This window comes from Exophiala dermatitidis (genome assembly GCF_000230625.1).
Source record: "Exophiala dermatitidis NIH/UT8656 unplaced genomic scaffold supercont1.6, whole genome shotgun sequence".
Taxonomy (NCBI): domain Eukaryota; kingdom Fungi; phylum Ascomycota; class Eurotiomycetes; order Chaetothyriales; family Herpotrichiellaceae; genus Exophiala; species Exophiala dermatitidis.
In genome coordinates, this window is record NW_008751651.1 from 2,381,947 (window position 1) to 2,396,043 (window position 14,097).

Consider the following 14,097-nt stretch of genomic DNA (forward strand, 5'->3'; position numbering starts at 1 on the left):
TCTTGCCTCTTCACCATGTGTATTCCCACTGTCCAGAAGGCACAGGGCTTCAACGAATCAGCAGCAGTATCCAATCACTACACCAAGCTCTTTTCCGGAAACCCCGTCGTTGTCGTCTCTCCCCAGCGAGACCGCGGCAACCGTTGTGAGCCCACAATTGAGTGGTAGCTATCGTCGCCCAGAGAAAGACTTCAGCTCGGCACGTTCGAACAACAGCCAGGATGGTCAACGGCGGCGACCGACCTACCGCGCCAGCCCTTCCTGTCAAACCTTTGTCGAGCAATTCGTTGCCTGGATTGCAATGCAAAGATCAGAACTAATAGCCCAAGATGGAAATTCTTTTGATCCGTCTTGGACGGCATGGGGCCACCCGTCTTTCGACCTTACAGACACTGCTCTGGAGATCTCAATCGATACCGTCGTCTCGCGCCCACCGGTCAGTGCCAGAGCTCCGAAACCAGTGAAAATCCGTCTCCCGCCATATAATCACAGTCTCCACCTAATCCAGGTTCTCGAATCTGCTATCGGACATCAACAACACTACTTTCGGCGGAGGGACATTCGTGCCAAAGTGGCACAAATGCACCAGTCGCCCGACTCGCCGCAGAGCAGGGACCAAGGATGGCTATGTCATTGGCTTGCCCTCGTAGCCCTGGGAGAGCTTTACAGCAGCGACAAAGAGACTCACGTTGATCCTCAAGATCCGTTGGGGCCTGCGGTGTCAGCCTCACTGGTCACTCCTGACCCACCAGGAGCAGAATATTACTATCAGTCGGTAAGCCTTCTTCAGCAAGTCGCGGAAAATCCGGATGTGCAGTACATCGAGACCTTGTGCCTTCTGGCACTTTATGCCTTTTCTATGAACCGGGTCAATACGGCCTACATGTACGTTGGAGTTAGTATGCGGGCAGCATTGTCACTGGACTTGCATAGAAGTCCCTTTGACTTCCCGTCGGAGAGATCGAGTCTATCCCCTGTTGAATTGGAGCACCAGAAGAGGCTGTATTGGACAGTCTACTACCAGGATCTGTGGGTACTTCCAGCATTAGGCTATGATTATGTTTGCAAGCTGACTTCAATGTGCTTAGCTTGACTACAAGCACATCCGGTCGGCCCTGGGGCGTTCTTGACGATGAAATTACGGTCGACTACGCGGACTCCAGTCGCCTCTCTGGGGAAGCATTGTCAGAGTTCTTTGACGCAGAGGAATCGAATATCCACCTCGAACTCATGCGCCTGCGAAGCCAGGCCTATTCGTCATTATACGGCTACGCCGGAACCGCCATCAACCCTTACTCACACATTTCTCTCTTTGATTTCGAACTTAGCCGTCCACTTTCGCAGCAACACTTGGACAAGATATGCGAGTTTCATCAAGCGCTCCTTTGTTTTGAGAACGAGCTCCCTGTAAGCATGAAAATGGTCCAAGCATGGGATGGCTCGCGGGCAAATATCAACCGTGTGAATGCACATTTGTATTTGATCTACCATCAGGTTTGAAATGTCCACTCCCAATGGTTTAAGCTCCTGTCTGACGCCTGAAAAGTCTATTCTTGTCCTCCTTCGACCCGCTCTGGTCAATGCCTATAACGACTGGTTTCATGCGCATACCAAGAACAGAAAGCCGTCCACAACCGACGTCGATCCACAAATTAATACTTCACAAAGCAGGCTTCACGGCTTATATACATCATCTGTTTACTCTGCGAGGGAAGTTGCCACGATACTCCAATGGTTGCGCAATCAGGGCGCGTTCTGTATGTTCTTCCAAACCCCAAGCTAGCTGGGTCTAACCTTGTTCCAGCGACCTATGCATACTTTACCGCCAGCTTTGCGTTTACTGCAGCCATAACGCTCTACATAGCCAGGGCCTTATCGTTGTCACCCTACCACGAAATGTCATCCAAAAACAACTTCGCCTTCACCGCGAAGGATCATTCGGCGCTGGATACGACGCTGCAGCTACTCGGCCATCAAATTGCAGCTGGAAATGCGCCAGCGATTTCATTCGGCAAATTACTCCGCTTGCTTGATAGCAATTTACAAGCTCTCCAGGCCGCAATGCAGAACCCAATGACACTACCTGTCGATATTGATTTCTCTACACCCAATTTGTCGTTTGCCGTAAGTCAGCCATTCTTTTGGTGACCTTTTGGCCATCACTAACATAATTGAAGGACCTCCAAAGTGGCCCCTCTCCAGAGATGTGGAGGATGGATCCATAATCGTGAGCATAGGGACTGGCGAATTCCTCAGCTACAACAACAGAGCCATTCAGGCTCGACCGCAATACCCTCAGGACTGCGCTACCCAGAGTAACAGCCCGCCAGCCCAAGTTTCACTGTGAACTGATTGCAGAACTGCCGCACATCCTAGCAACCCACAATGCGGTTACAGGCAATACTGTATACAAGGCAGCGGCAGCCTTCACATGAAACACAGATGATGCAGACTACTGTACATATGGCATTGAGCAACACGGAGAGGGTTAGGTGGGCTGTTCCTGAGCCGGAGATGGCGTGGTGCGCGATCTCACGCCCATTTATATCGATCTCGGACACACTTCAAAACAGTCCCGTATCGGTATTAGCAACACCGCTGTTGGCGCCAAAGAAACACGTCAAATACCATTTCGCAGGCAGAGGCATGCAAACTCAGACTCTGCCTGGAAACGATCAAATCGCACATTATGATAATAACCTCAATCAATTCGCCGCCATAGGCAGTCCGCATCAAACCGCCAGCAAAGGCTCTTCTCACTCGGCTCTTCGATATGGGAATATATTTTCCTGTCATCTTGCAGGCAGAAAACCACGATACCGTCCTACTATCATATCCTGCGTCGTTGGTCATGCCGACATGGCCCACGTTGACAGGATAGCCCGTCGAGTCCAAAAACCCAAGGGCCTCGTTTCCAAAATATACTCCCGAAGACTAGATACTCAAGTCACACACCAAAAAGGGAAACACCCAAATTTCCTCCTCTTGGTCAGGTTGACTCTCATATACGGTAATATTTTTTTTTGTTTCGCCCAGACACAACCTTGGGCAGACTCGACTCATACAGTATGGTCCAGTATACTAGTATCACATTATCACAACTTAGCCTTCAACTTGTGACCCTGTCCCTGTTGCTGCAGCTGCTTGACATATTCATTCACAGCATCCACACCAGCCTGCGCAACCTCCGTATCCTGCGCCGGTGTGCCCGTACTACATCCGATAGCACCCACAACCTCGCCGTCAACAACGATCGGAATCCCACCCGCGACATACATAAACCTGCCGTTATTGCTATTGTTCAATCCGAATGCGGGACCGCCAGGCCACACGTTCTCCTTGTAAACTGAGGTCGGGGCCTTGTGGCCCGCGGCAGTAAAGGCCTTGTTGATGGCGATGTCGACGGATGTCAGTTTCGCGCCGGGCATGCGCTCAAAGTGGAGGAGATACAAGGAGGCGTCCACGATCGCTATGTTCATGGGGATCCCGATTTCTTGGGATTTTTTGAGACATGCGGATGAGGCGAGTTTGGCGGCGTGGTGGGTGAGGTGGGCGGGACGGTGGATCGCTGCCATTTTTTCGTGAAATCTAGAGAGGGTTGGTTGGTGTTGGGTTCGTTGGATGCTGGTATGTCGTGTCGTATCGTACGTGCTTTCGTTCGTGGGCGAGTTGTAGTATAGTATACTCCGAGCACAATAGCCGGCTCGGAACGAAAGAAAGTGAGGCTGGGAGAGAATCGACGTGTTACGCGTTGTAGGCTCTCGGAGGCCTCAACAAAAGTAACAACAACACCACGGGCTGCTTAGGTATGGAGCGAAATCACCAGTGTGAAAAAAAATAGCAGCGGCGTTCGGTGTCTCTCTCTCTATCGACACTGGCACTCGGGACTCAGACACTTGCAGGATGAGGGAGTAATATATCGATTGCAGTGATCGGCGGTTCAAAGATGGGGTAAATAATGAGCCGTGTAGAAGTGGAGTTGGCCCTCAGTTGGCGGAAATGTTGTGTTTCTATTTCTATCTTAGTTGTACACTGGCAGAAGGGCTTACTGACAATGTCCAGTCTCTCGCACAGCAATCACATTCATCAATACCGTGTACAATTTACAGCTTGAACGAACACCAGGAGAATATTTCGCGGGGAAACGGAAAGACACCGGCAACGTCAGCGACGGATTGCTCGCCGATGGACGAGCCAATGATACGATGAGACCGACGGATGCCGAGGTCCAAGACGTGACGACGAGTCTGCTTATGTAATCCGGCCACTGGGCGCTCAGCACAGCGACTTTATTTTATTGTACAATGGTACTACTGAACCACTGCCAGTGCAGTTCGAGGTGCTCAGAAGACAGAAAACCAGCCTGACCTCTATTGCTTTTGCCAGTGTTACTGGTACACCGGCGAGGCTGGGTCTTTTTGGACGGGTGTGACGGGGCGTATCATGGACAAAAACCTGAACCCAAGGAGGGGCACCACCAGATCTGTCTGGGTCAATGTCGACTTCAATTCAGTCGGCCCTAATACTGGAAGTGCTGACGAAGGTTCAACTCTATATTTCCTTTCGCATTGAACAAAAGGCACAGTATTATTAATTACGAATTACATTCCTAGCACTTAAGGTAGGCGGCTTGTAATGTACATATAAACTTACTCCGCTACGCTCCGCAGGACAATTACAGTCCCATTCCCGTATTCTCCCCTTTTGTTTTCCTACTTCGCCTGCTGCTCCCTAGCACGCACCATATCCACAAACTCCCAACACTCCTTTGGAAACGCAAAAATCATTTCCTCGGCCCACCCGTTGCGACGATACTCCTCCAGCGGCCAAATACAAGCATAAGCGTCCTCGTAGTCACCCTTGTCGACCAAGGCATCAATATACTCCATGATCTCGCTGCGAGCGCGACACTCGGCGGCAATTTCCTGATCGAAAAGACTTTGCCTGGCGGACTCGGTAGTTGCGCCGCCGCATTCTGATCCCTTCGACTCCTCGTTTTTGCTATCGTTGGCAGTCTGTCTGGCAAACAGTCGCATGATCGAATATGGCTTTTTAGTTGTTGTTGTTGCTGCTGGTAATCCCGAGTCCCCCTCCCGTTCCTCCCGCAGAAGCGATCGCCACGAATCCACAGCCTTGGAGAACTGATCCGTCACAACAGAGTGATGTTCATCGACGGGTTTGTGTATAATTTCGTGGTCATCTTCGTCGTCAGAATCATCAAAATCATCCTCGTCGACTTCTGATGATCGCGGCTCAAGAGAACCAGCAGCAGTATTGTTGGGCACTGGCACTGGCACATCCGGTCTTAAAGATGTAGTCGAGGTTGTGGGTCGACTTCTTCCCATGCCTAGATTGTGGTGGTCATGAAGGCCGCGCGGGTCGTGGCTCTCTTCGTCCACGTCGGCTGGGGTCAGTGGCCGTGGCCAGAATCCGCAGTGTAGATACTCTGGAGCTGGGACGTTGCCGTTGATCGGGTTGGATATTGACGGTGGTTGCGGTCGTGGTTGGCTATGTTTGTCGCCGCAGTGGTGTTGGTTGCAATTCACGTGGAGCATCCTGCCGATCAGGTTGCTGTCCAGCGTGGTGTCTGCCATTTTGAGATTGATTATTGTGTTCTGAAAAGTATGTGTGATATTGATGTTGTGTTCAATGAGTACTGTTACAATAAATGGCGGTGAATGTGCGTTTGATGTAGCAAATGCGATGCTTTGAACATGACCTTGTCGGCATTCTCCGCAAAGCAAAGCAGATCAAGACCTCGGTGTGGCCAATCAAGCCGTGGGGCGCATGCGAGCACCGTCAAATTGAACGAGGCAAGGTAGAGCAAAAGCAAGGAACCCACCGGCATCATCCATTTCTTACAGTGGTGGCAGCTCGCTCCATCATGGCACTTCCAGAGACCGGACGGATCCCGGCGCCAGATCCAGAATGTGGTCACATGGTCTGCAGAAAGGAAAGCAAGAATACGACTAGTTGTCGCGAGTAGCGGCCTTCTTGAATCCGATTTTCAAGTGTGATGTTCCGTTGCTTGATCCGGTCGACCATCGTATGATACCAAGACCTGGGAAAGGTTCCGCGACGTTCCTTGCAGGCCAATCGGAACCTGCCCAAGTCTGTAACACTCCGAGGGGACCCGCTGCCCGAGCCTTTTCTCCAACGCTGAATCCAGGCACGCGAGATTTTCGGTCTCTCATATCGTATTATTGACAAACACGAGCGTGAGGCTTCACGGCTGAGCCATTTTCATGCCCCATGCTGTGAACAGACGACAGATACAGCTGACTTTGATCGTACCGAGGCAATCTGCCCTTTCACAAGCCACTGGCAGTCAAGGTTTGAATGATATAACAGTTTGCCTCACCTCAGTTTTCAATGTTTGTGTTTCCCCGTTTAGAAAAAGCAAAACCAAAAACCAAAAGCAATCCACATTACCTATTGTTTAAAACCCAAGCAATCAAAATGACGGTGCTAAGAGAAGCACTAAGTCTATCCATCCTCTACTTCCTGCTCGTCTTCATGACGGGCTTCCTATTCGGCTCGATCAGAGTGCCCTTCCTCGAACCCGCCATGGGTGCTCGGCTTGTCGAGATCCTCGAGGCCCCGATCATGCTGCTTGTCATCTGGCAGGCTGCGCAACTGACTGTGTGGCAGCTGGAAGTGGCTGCATCAACCTTTTTCACTCCACTGCTCATCGGCGCCTTTTCTCTCTTGTGGTTGGGCGCCGTTGAGTCGTCCGACTGGGCAATTTTCGAGAGTGGATGGTGGAACGGGTTCCGGGTCCATATCGTCCACAAGGATCCCTTACTGGGGCTCATGTACGTCGCGGTCGCGCTGACGTACTTGGCCATGCCGTGGTATGTGTGGGCGCGCCAGAAGTCGGAAATCGATGAGGCGCTGTTGGAGATCAGTGCCGAGTCTAAAGGGTATGGAGATGGTGATGAATATTGTAGTAGGTGAGAAAAACCAAGTTTGGGTTTGGGTCCTTTGGAGTTGGGAATGTAACAACACAATAATGACTCTGTGGGCATGAAACAATGGGAATTCTTCAGGGATAGCAATGGCCGGCCATGGTGCCTTGAAAGAGATAGTAATGCATAATGATGCGACGAAATGGAAGTGAAATCATATCGTAGCAGATGAGAAGTCATGTCAGGGAAAGCGAGGTTGCCTGGGCTTGTGGTCCTACCGTATTGGGAGAGACTTGGTTCTACTTTTGGAGCTTTAGATTGGAACTGTTGTGGTCACCGACTCGTCGCCCCAAGGCAATACCAAAGTGGTCGCTCACAGAAGCGTCTCGACTCTGCAATGCCACAGTCTTGACAGAACAAAAGGATCTGGTGCTTGAAGCAAGGACTTGGAGTTGGAGAAGCTTCATGAATCAAAATATACATGATGTCTGGAGGCGGATCTGCCTGAATGTGATGGCATTAACATGGAAAAGACGTTCAACCCTCTGATCTCATACAATCTGCATATCACTGCAACCTGCCCGTGCCTTAACGTGGCTGATGGAGAGAATGACCTCGTTGATAAAGCAGCTCGACCACCCTTGCACTCTCCTTGTCCAGCGGTTCGGCTACCTTCCTCGGCACTGCCCCCTGAGTGTTATAGTTCGGACCGACTTCGAAGCATTCGCCCGAGGTGTCGGTGGCACCAAGCAATTTCTCGAAAGTCTCGACGACTCCGTGCATTGGCGTCAACACTCCCTCCTTTTCCAGAGTGTCGTAGAATGCGCCGGACGAAATGTTGGTTCTGACCACGTTGGGACATACGGCGTTGCAGGTGATCTGGTACGATAACAAACACACAGGGCACCTCTGGTCAGTATCACGCCCACACATCCTGTTCTTGATGGACTTGACAATGAGGACGATGTGCTCTATCGCACAAATGGGGATCGATGGGGCAAACAATGGGTTGTAGTATGCCGTAACTTCAATGGCATACAGACATATCACTCACCTTCTCTTCTGGCAAATATCGGCCATAGCTCTGGACTAGACCTTTGACTGCATGTTTCGCAGCCGTGTAGATCGGCAATGTTGGCACACAGTAGAAGCCGCAGACACTAGCGACACAACCGACTAAGTCGCGTCAAGGAGACAGCACATGTTAGCCCTGAACCATACACCGTGGAAGCACTGACGGCCTTTATTTTCTTGGATGGCTGTTTCATTTTTCCGTGGTCAATTTTTTGGCCGCGGTCAGTTTGGCTTCTCCGAATCCGGCTGTAACAGCAGCTGTCGGAGGGTAAGAGAATTGCAAGATTGCACCTACTTTTGCCTCTGAACCCATGCTTCCCGGGCACCTGTTTTCTGAACTGCTGGACAGCCAGGGCTATGGTGTACAGGACTCCAATCAAGTCCACATTCAAAACCGTCAGGTCAGGGGCCTCGAAACCTGAAAGCGAAGGATCGTTGGGGATCCACGGCCGCTCGCCAATGCCGGCAACCGGGTAGACATAGTCGATGCGGCCGAAGTCCGCCACGGCCTGGCTGAACGCTTTGGCTTGCGAATTCCAGCTGGCCGCATCAACATGGGCGCATCGTGCAACTTGGGATTCCTTGTTCAGCTCGTCAACGAGCTTCTGGGCACCGTCGATGTCTCGGTCGGTGATGAAGACTTTGATGCTGGTACGTTGTTAGGCGCTATTTTATTCAACGGGCCCAGTGGGAAAAATGGTCATGCTTGACGGTCTGCCATACTTGTTCTTCACCAGCATCCTTGCCACTTCTCGGCCGATGCCCGATGCACCGCCCGTGATATATGCGTATTCTTCGGCCATGTTGGGAGGAGGTGTTGGTGCTTAGTATTTTCCACGAAGACGAGGCTTGATCCAATGTGCAGAAAGGGGTGTTACCGTAGCTAATTTATGGACTTACTCTCGGCTCGGAGTCTTTGACCCAGCTGACCGTTATAGACCATGAAAGGGTTCCGACCTCGGACGTTTCTCTCCTCCCGGAGAAGCATTTCCGGGTTCAAGTTGTGAGGGGTTAAACATCTTTCCCTCTTCAGCCTCAAAGCCACCACGGTTTGATTGTTGTTAGGAACGGTTGTCCAATAGGGGATTAAGAGATATGTTAGTAGTAACAGCCCGAGGCCTCGGCCACCTAGGGGAGAGCTACAGGGCAGGCCCGGCTTCAGAAGCCGGGTAACCATACAACGTTGTAGTACGTAGATCCCCCTCGGACAAAACTGGGCAGATATCTCCACAAGTATCTCCACAAGTATCTCCACAAGGTCTGATGCAAGTCCCTCGTCAAGGTCTTTGTAGCTGATCACTCCCCAGAAACGACCCCGTGGGGGATCAGGGGAACAGCCTCGGTTGACGAAAGACCCTAGAACGTAGGGACATTGGGTGGTTGTCAAACAAGTACTGTGCAACATTGTAGTCAGGGGTGAGGTACTGAGAGATGTACTGTAACGACACTTTGTATGGCAGTCAACTCAGGGATCAGCCTTTGTATAACGTCTGAGCAGATGCTGGAAGAACACCTAACAGCAGTTTGTGCGACTACAAGGTATTGTTGTGCACAACTTGAGTAGAATTGCGCTTCTGGTAGTTTTACTGCTACATAATTGCACTGAATCAGCCGTATGCTGCTCCCGATCTAATACAGCCTCTGATTACCTAAGCGGCCACCCATTTTCCTCGACCACTGCCAATGCATTAGGAATAAACATTTCGGATTCAAGTTTATTAGCCATAGCCAAATCACGACCAATTCGAAAGGCACGATGAAGAGGACGATCGATAAAGCTGGATGAAGCATGCTAACAAGCTCGCACGTTCTTGCACAGACAAGCCAGACCCTACCCAGGTACTTCAGAAAGAAAATCACTATCTACCAATATCTCAGATCAAAGTTGAGTTGAAGCCAACTGAGATGAACAAGGTTTCCACAGTACTTCTTATGCAAGGCTATGCGAGTATAGCCCTATCACCTATACCGATATATACTCCAAGGAGGTTAACCCGAAAAAGCACCTCCATCACCAGCACCCAATCTTCTCCCTCCAGTGTGCGCCAGAAGAGTGGTGCTGTGATACCACTCACTCTCCCACGTACGGTACCAACCATGTCCACCTCCAGCAGCTCTAACGGCATATACTCATCACCACCACAAGCACCACCAGGCTCTTCTTCCTCGTCTTTACCATCTTCAACTTCTCCGCCGTCCAATCTCAACTTCAATCTCAATCTCACTCTCCGATGCCACCATCACCACCATCATCAATATTCTCGTCCAAACTCTCACCCACCCTATCCACCATGCTATCCACCACCGGCAATGGCATCCCAATCGACATCGACACACTCAGCCGCACACCCATTTCCCGCCTCACCAAAACCGCACTGCCCAACATCGGACTGATCGAACTCGTATCCACGACCGATTTTGCACAGTTCTACGACCCACTATACACAGCCATGTTCCCGCGGCGCGCCGAGCGCGAACGGTCCGATCTAATCGTCGAGCGTCTGGCCGCCCAGGCGCGCGGCGACCGAGTCGGGTTGGCGCCGTATAGGATCGTGGGAATCAGAGACGAGGAGACGGGGGAGGCGATTGGGGCGGCTCATTTTTCGGTTTTGCCTGTACCGCCAAGGGCGAAGAGAAATAACCCACTACTATCACCCGAAAAATCGGAGTTCAATTCTGCAATCCCTTATCTCCAATACATCTACATCCGACCGCAGAACCGACGCCAAGATCTCTCCGAGGTCCTGCATACCATGGTCCTAGCTGTGAGTGAGGCGGATGCTGCGTCTGGACTGCTTGACGACGATGACAACGAGGGAGCCGGCTACGGCGACCGAGGAGTCGGAGTCGGCGTAGGTGGTGGCGATAACGGCAACGGAGTCGACACTATTCCTTCTGCTACTTCTCCTGTTATATCACAGCACCACCACTACCACCACAATCACCAACAACGGCAGCAGCAGCAGCAGCAGCAAAGAACTCTCCGAACTGTTCCATTCACTCTATTCGAAACCGAACCGCCCGACCACGGCGACGACCAGATAAGTCGGGATTATGCGCGTGAACGGTCCAAGATCCATACTAGTACGGGTGGATTGGCGTTGATGTTGGTGCCGGAGCAGACCGCCATCAACACGACCAACGACAACACCACCACCACCACCATCACCACACCTACCGCCGTCACCACCACCACTAGCAACATCAATACCGTCGACAAAATCATCAGTCCCCACGTTCAGCCAGGTCTGGAAAAAGGAGATCCGCCATTATCTTTGGTCTGGGTGATTCGTCAATCGCCAAACCCGGGGCGACCTTACGACGTCAATAACATCGCAAAACAATTGATAGCGGCATACTACCAGAGTCTGCGTGACGAAGGGTTTCCCTTGGACAATATCCGTCTAGCTGAAGGCATGGTCCAGGAAAGATGTAAGGGACGCGTGTTTCAACTAATGCCACTCAGTCAAGTCGCCAACCTAACGGACAAAACCCAATACAACGTGGTTAAAACAAATACGGGCTGCTGAAGCAAATCGAGCAAGACCAGTAAAAAGCAGCTGATTGAATACTTATACTATCAGGTAACTATGGCAAAGCTCGCAAAAGAGCATTGGAAAAACTTCAGAACATTGGCCTCGGAGTCACAGAAACAGAAATGTTGATAGTCTCGACAAGGCCGTCTGGAAAACCAGCATACACGTGCAGCAATTTGCAATCTGATGTCAAATGAATGTTGTTCGAGGTTGAAAATGAACGACCGGCAATTTGTTAATTCGCGTGGGGCAAGGAAGGCACAGTGCCGACATATTTCAGTCCAGCACTTGCGACTGTCGTCAACCAGCATGGAAGATTACCTCCCCAGTAAGGCGGCGAAAATCCGCAAGTCGACCTCACGGTCCACCGTCTAATGTCTGGGTGGTGTCCTCCTGGATGGACGTCTGCTGTAGAGGTCTCCTCCATTGTAGGGAACCCCCATGACACCCAAAAGGTTGATGGCAGCAGTTTCACCGGTGGCAAAAGCACCATGCACACATCCATTTCCAGTCAGCGTGCAGTGTTCTCCGGCAAACTGCAGCTTGCTCCCCTTGTTGTTCTCCATCGCTTCCATCCAAATGCCAGGTTCATTGCCTGTCTTGTCGGCGGTGTAGGTACCGAATCCAGCAAAGCGATCCTGCGTCCAGTGTGTCGTTTCCAGATTCACAACTCGCGGAAGCTTTTTGTAGGGTTCGGTACGGAACAGTTTGAAAAGCGGTTCGAAAAATGCGTATATCTCCTCGTGAGACGTCATGGCCTCAATGCGTTGAGTTAAAGGTTCGACAATCTGAACAGATAATTCTTTGGCGTCATTCATGATCCAGTTGTTACTGGTGACGGTCATGTAGGAGAGAATTGAGTTCTCGTCAATCGGTTCGTCGGTTGGTTCCGGGTAATAGATGAACTGGTCGTGGTCTTTTGGCCAGAAAACGGATTCGAACTCGACGAAGATCTTGCCGAGAGCACCATAGCCAAGCTTCTCAATGCCCAAAGACAATTGTTTGGGGAGAGCCGGGCTGAACTCGACAAGCTGATGTTTCAAAACTCCCAGAGGGAGAGTGCAGACAACCGCATCAGCAGTGAAGACCGGGTCTTGGCCGTCTTCGGTAGTGGTATGGACGACACATGGTTTGTGATCGTCATTCCACTCAATGTTGGTCACTTCGTGGCCCAGACGAGTGACACCCGCATCACGAAGAGTTGAGGCAGCCCACTCCACGATACTATCGTAGCCACCCTTCATATAAAGATTTCGTTCAGTGGCAAAATAGGCCAGGTACTTGGAGGAAGCTTGTTCGAGACTGGTCCCGATCCAGGCTTCGACCTCACGTGCGGCTTGCGGTGCCCAGAGACGTTCATCTTCGGTGACGAGGGGGTGAGTGCTCAACCATTCTTTGATAAAGGTCAAAGCAGGTTTGTCATCGGCGTCGGGGTTCTCTTCGTAGTACCATTCACAGTAATCGGCGAACTCGTCGGCGACCTTTTTGGCTTTGAACTGAGAACCAAGACGACCGTCTTTGGTAAAATACAAGGGAGTGCCGTCGTCATAGTAGTGCTCAATCTTGAGCTGGCCAATCAGGCGGACGAGCTTGTTGTTTGCGGTTTCGTGCATCCAGGCGGCGCCTATGAGAGTGTGAGTAAAATGACGACGGGATAAAACAATCCACAATGTCGTGGCCGAACAATGAGCGCTCTTAACGACTTCATCTCAAACGCCTACGGCGATTGTCAGTATTGCTCGAGGCAATATTTACCAATGTCTCGTGGGGCTTGGCCCGGTCTCCTACTCGTGTAAATACGTCCGCCGATGCGATCAGGCCGGGCTTCGAGAACCACGACTTGGACACCATGGGCTCGCAAGACGGAAGCTGCACGAAGACCGGCGATGCCGGCACCGACGACGATGACTTTCTTTTCACTCGGGTTTCCATCTCTGGAAGTGTCCCAATATTCTCGACTCACAACAGCAGCAGGTTCTTTCGGGTTTCGACCATCCTCCAACTCTTTGGGTCCGGCAGGGGCAGGGAGCAGCCGGGTAGCGAGTTGAAGAATGGTCGAAGGACTACTGGACTCCTTGGGTTTGTGACTAGAAAGGTGAGCGATATGGAAATGTTGGGCCATTTTGAGTTGGCAAGTCGACATTCGCTTGTGGCGAGATTAGGGGAAGATCAGGGCGTAAGGGCTGGCAAGCTGAGGGCCTGCAACCAACGAGAGGTATAGCGGCAACTGGATTCGAGTGAGAGGTGTAGAGAGAAGAGAGGGAAGATGAATGACAAGGCGAGACGAGGTAGAGATGAAGTGGGAAATGGGCCACTAGATCGGGCGAGGCAAGTGCATGCGTTGGTCAGTGGGATGCATTAATAAGGGCCACGTCAAGGGATGAGATCTGAGCTGCTTATCGAGAGTCCCGGGCGCATCTGAAGCCGATAGGTGGCATTAGAAGACCCTGTGATGAGTCGGCGACAGGTGGTTATCGCCTAGGGAGCCCCCACGGGTCCGCACTAAGCTGTCGCAGGTAGACCACGTGCACGGTATTTGTGATATGCGGACTTGTACAAATGATACCACAGTGTAGCAC

General features: G+C 51.3%; 7 protein-coding genes across 7 annotated transcripts; 3 read left to right on the top strand and 4 right to left on the bottom strand.

Annotated features, from left to right (window-relative positions):
- Positions 1-580: 580 nt before the first annotated feature.
- HMPREF1120_07678 (proline utilization trans-activator) lies at positions 581-1,500 on the top strand (the record flags this gene model as incomplete). Its single annotated transcript, XM_009161908.1, has 2 exons — positions 581-1,029; positions 1,089-1,500. 2 exons carry the CDS (start codon positions 581-583, stop codon positions 1,498-1,500), a joined length of 861 nt encoding a protein of 286 aa, XP_009160156.1.
- Positions 1,501-2,386: 886 nt separating this feature from the next.
- On the bottom strand, positions 2,387-4,108 carry HMPREF1120_07679 (glc operon protein GlcG). Its single transcript, XM_009161909.1, has one exon. It carries the CDS (start codon positions 3,573-3,575, stop codon positions 3,096-3,098), a length of 480 nt encoding a protein of 159 aa, XP_009160157.1. The 5' UTR covers positions 3,576-4,108; the 3' UTR covers positions 2,387-3,095.
- Positions 4,109-4,257: 149 nt separating this feature from the next.
- HMPREF1120_07680 (uncharacterized protein) lies at positions 4,258-6,012 on the bottom strand. The gene has a single exon (XM_009161910.1). It carries the CDS (start codon positions 5,592-5,594, stop codon positions 4,713-4,715), a length of 882 nt encoding a protein of 293 aa, XP_009160158.1. The 5' UTR covers positions 5,595-6,012; the 3' UTR covers positions 4,258-4,712.
- A 447-nt stretch (positions 6,013-6,459) lies between these two features.
- HMPREF1120_07681 (uncharacterized protein) lies at positions 6,460-6,957 on the top strand (the record flags this gene model as incomplete). The annotated part of the gene is made up of 1 exon (XM_009161911.1): positions 6,460-6,957. One exon carries the CDS (start codon positions 6,460-6,462, stop codon positions 6,955-6,957), a length of 498 nt encoding a protein of 165 aa, XP_009160159.1.
- A 376-nt stretch (positions 6,958-7,333) lies between these two features.
- On the bottom strand, positions 7,334-9,224 carry HMPREF1120_07682 (glucose 1-dehydrogenase). The gene is made up of 4 exons (XM_009161912.1): positions 8,706-9,224; positions 8,278-8,630; positions 7,963-8,084; positions 7,334-7,787 (listed from the first exon to the last, which is right to left on the bottom strand). Exons 1-4 carry the CDS (start codon positions 8,783-8,785, stop codon positions 7,497-7,499), a joined length of 846 nt encoding a protein of 281 aa, XP_009160160.1. The 5' UTR covers positions 8,786-9,224; the 3' UTR covers positions 7,334-7,496.
- Positions 9,225-10,273: 1,049 nt separating this feature from the next.
- HMPREF1120_07683 (uncharacterized protein) lies at positions 10,274-11,512 on the top strand (the record flags this gene model as incomplete). Its single annotated transcript, XM_009161913.1, has 1 exon — positions 10,274-11,512. One exon carries the CDS (start codon positions 10,274-10,276, stop codon positions 11,510-11,512), a length of 1,239 nt encoding a protein of 412 aa, XP_009160161.1.
- Positions 11,513-11,528: 16 nt separating this feature from the next.
- HMPREF1120_07684 (polyamine oxidase) lies at positions 11,529-13,945 on the bottom strand. Its single transcript, XM_009161914.1, has 2 exons — positions 13,274-13,945; positions 11,529-13,142 (listed from the first exon to the last, which is right to left on the bottom strand). The coding sequence occupies exons 1-2, from the start codon at positions 13,659-13,661 to the stop codon at positions 11,890-11,892; spliced, it is 1,641 nt and encodes a 546-aa protein (XP_009160162.1). The 5' UTR covers positions 13,662-13,945; the 3' UTR covers positions 11,529-11,889.
- Positions 13,946-14,097: the final 152 nt, after the last annotated feature.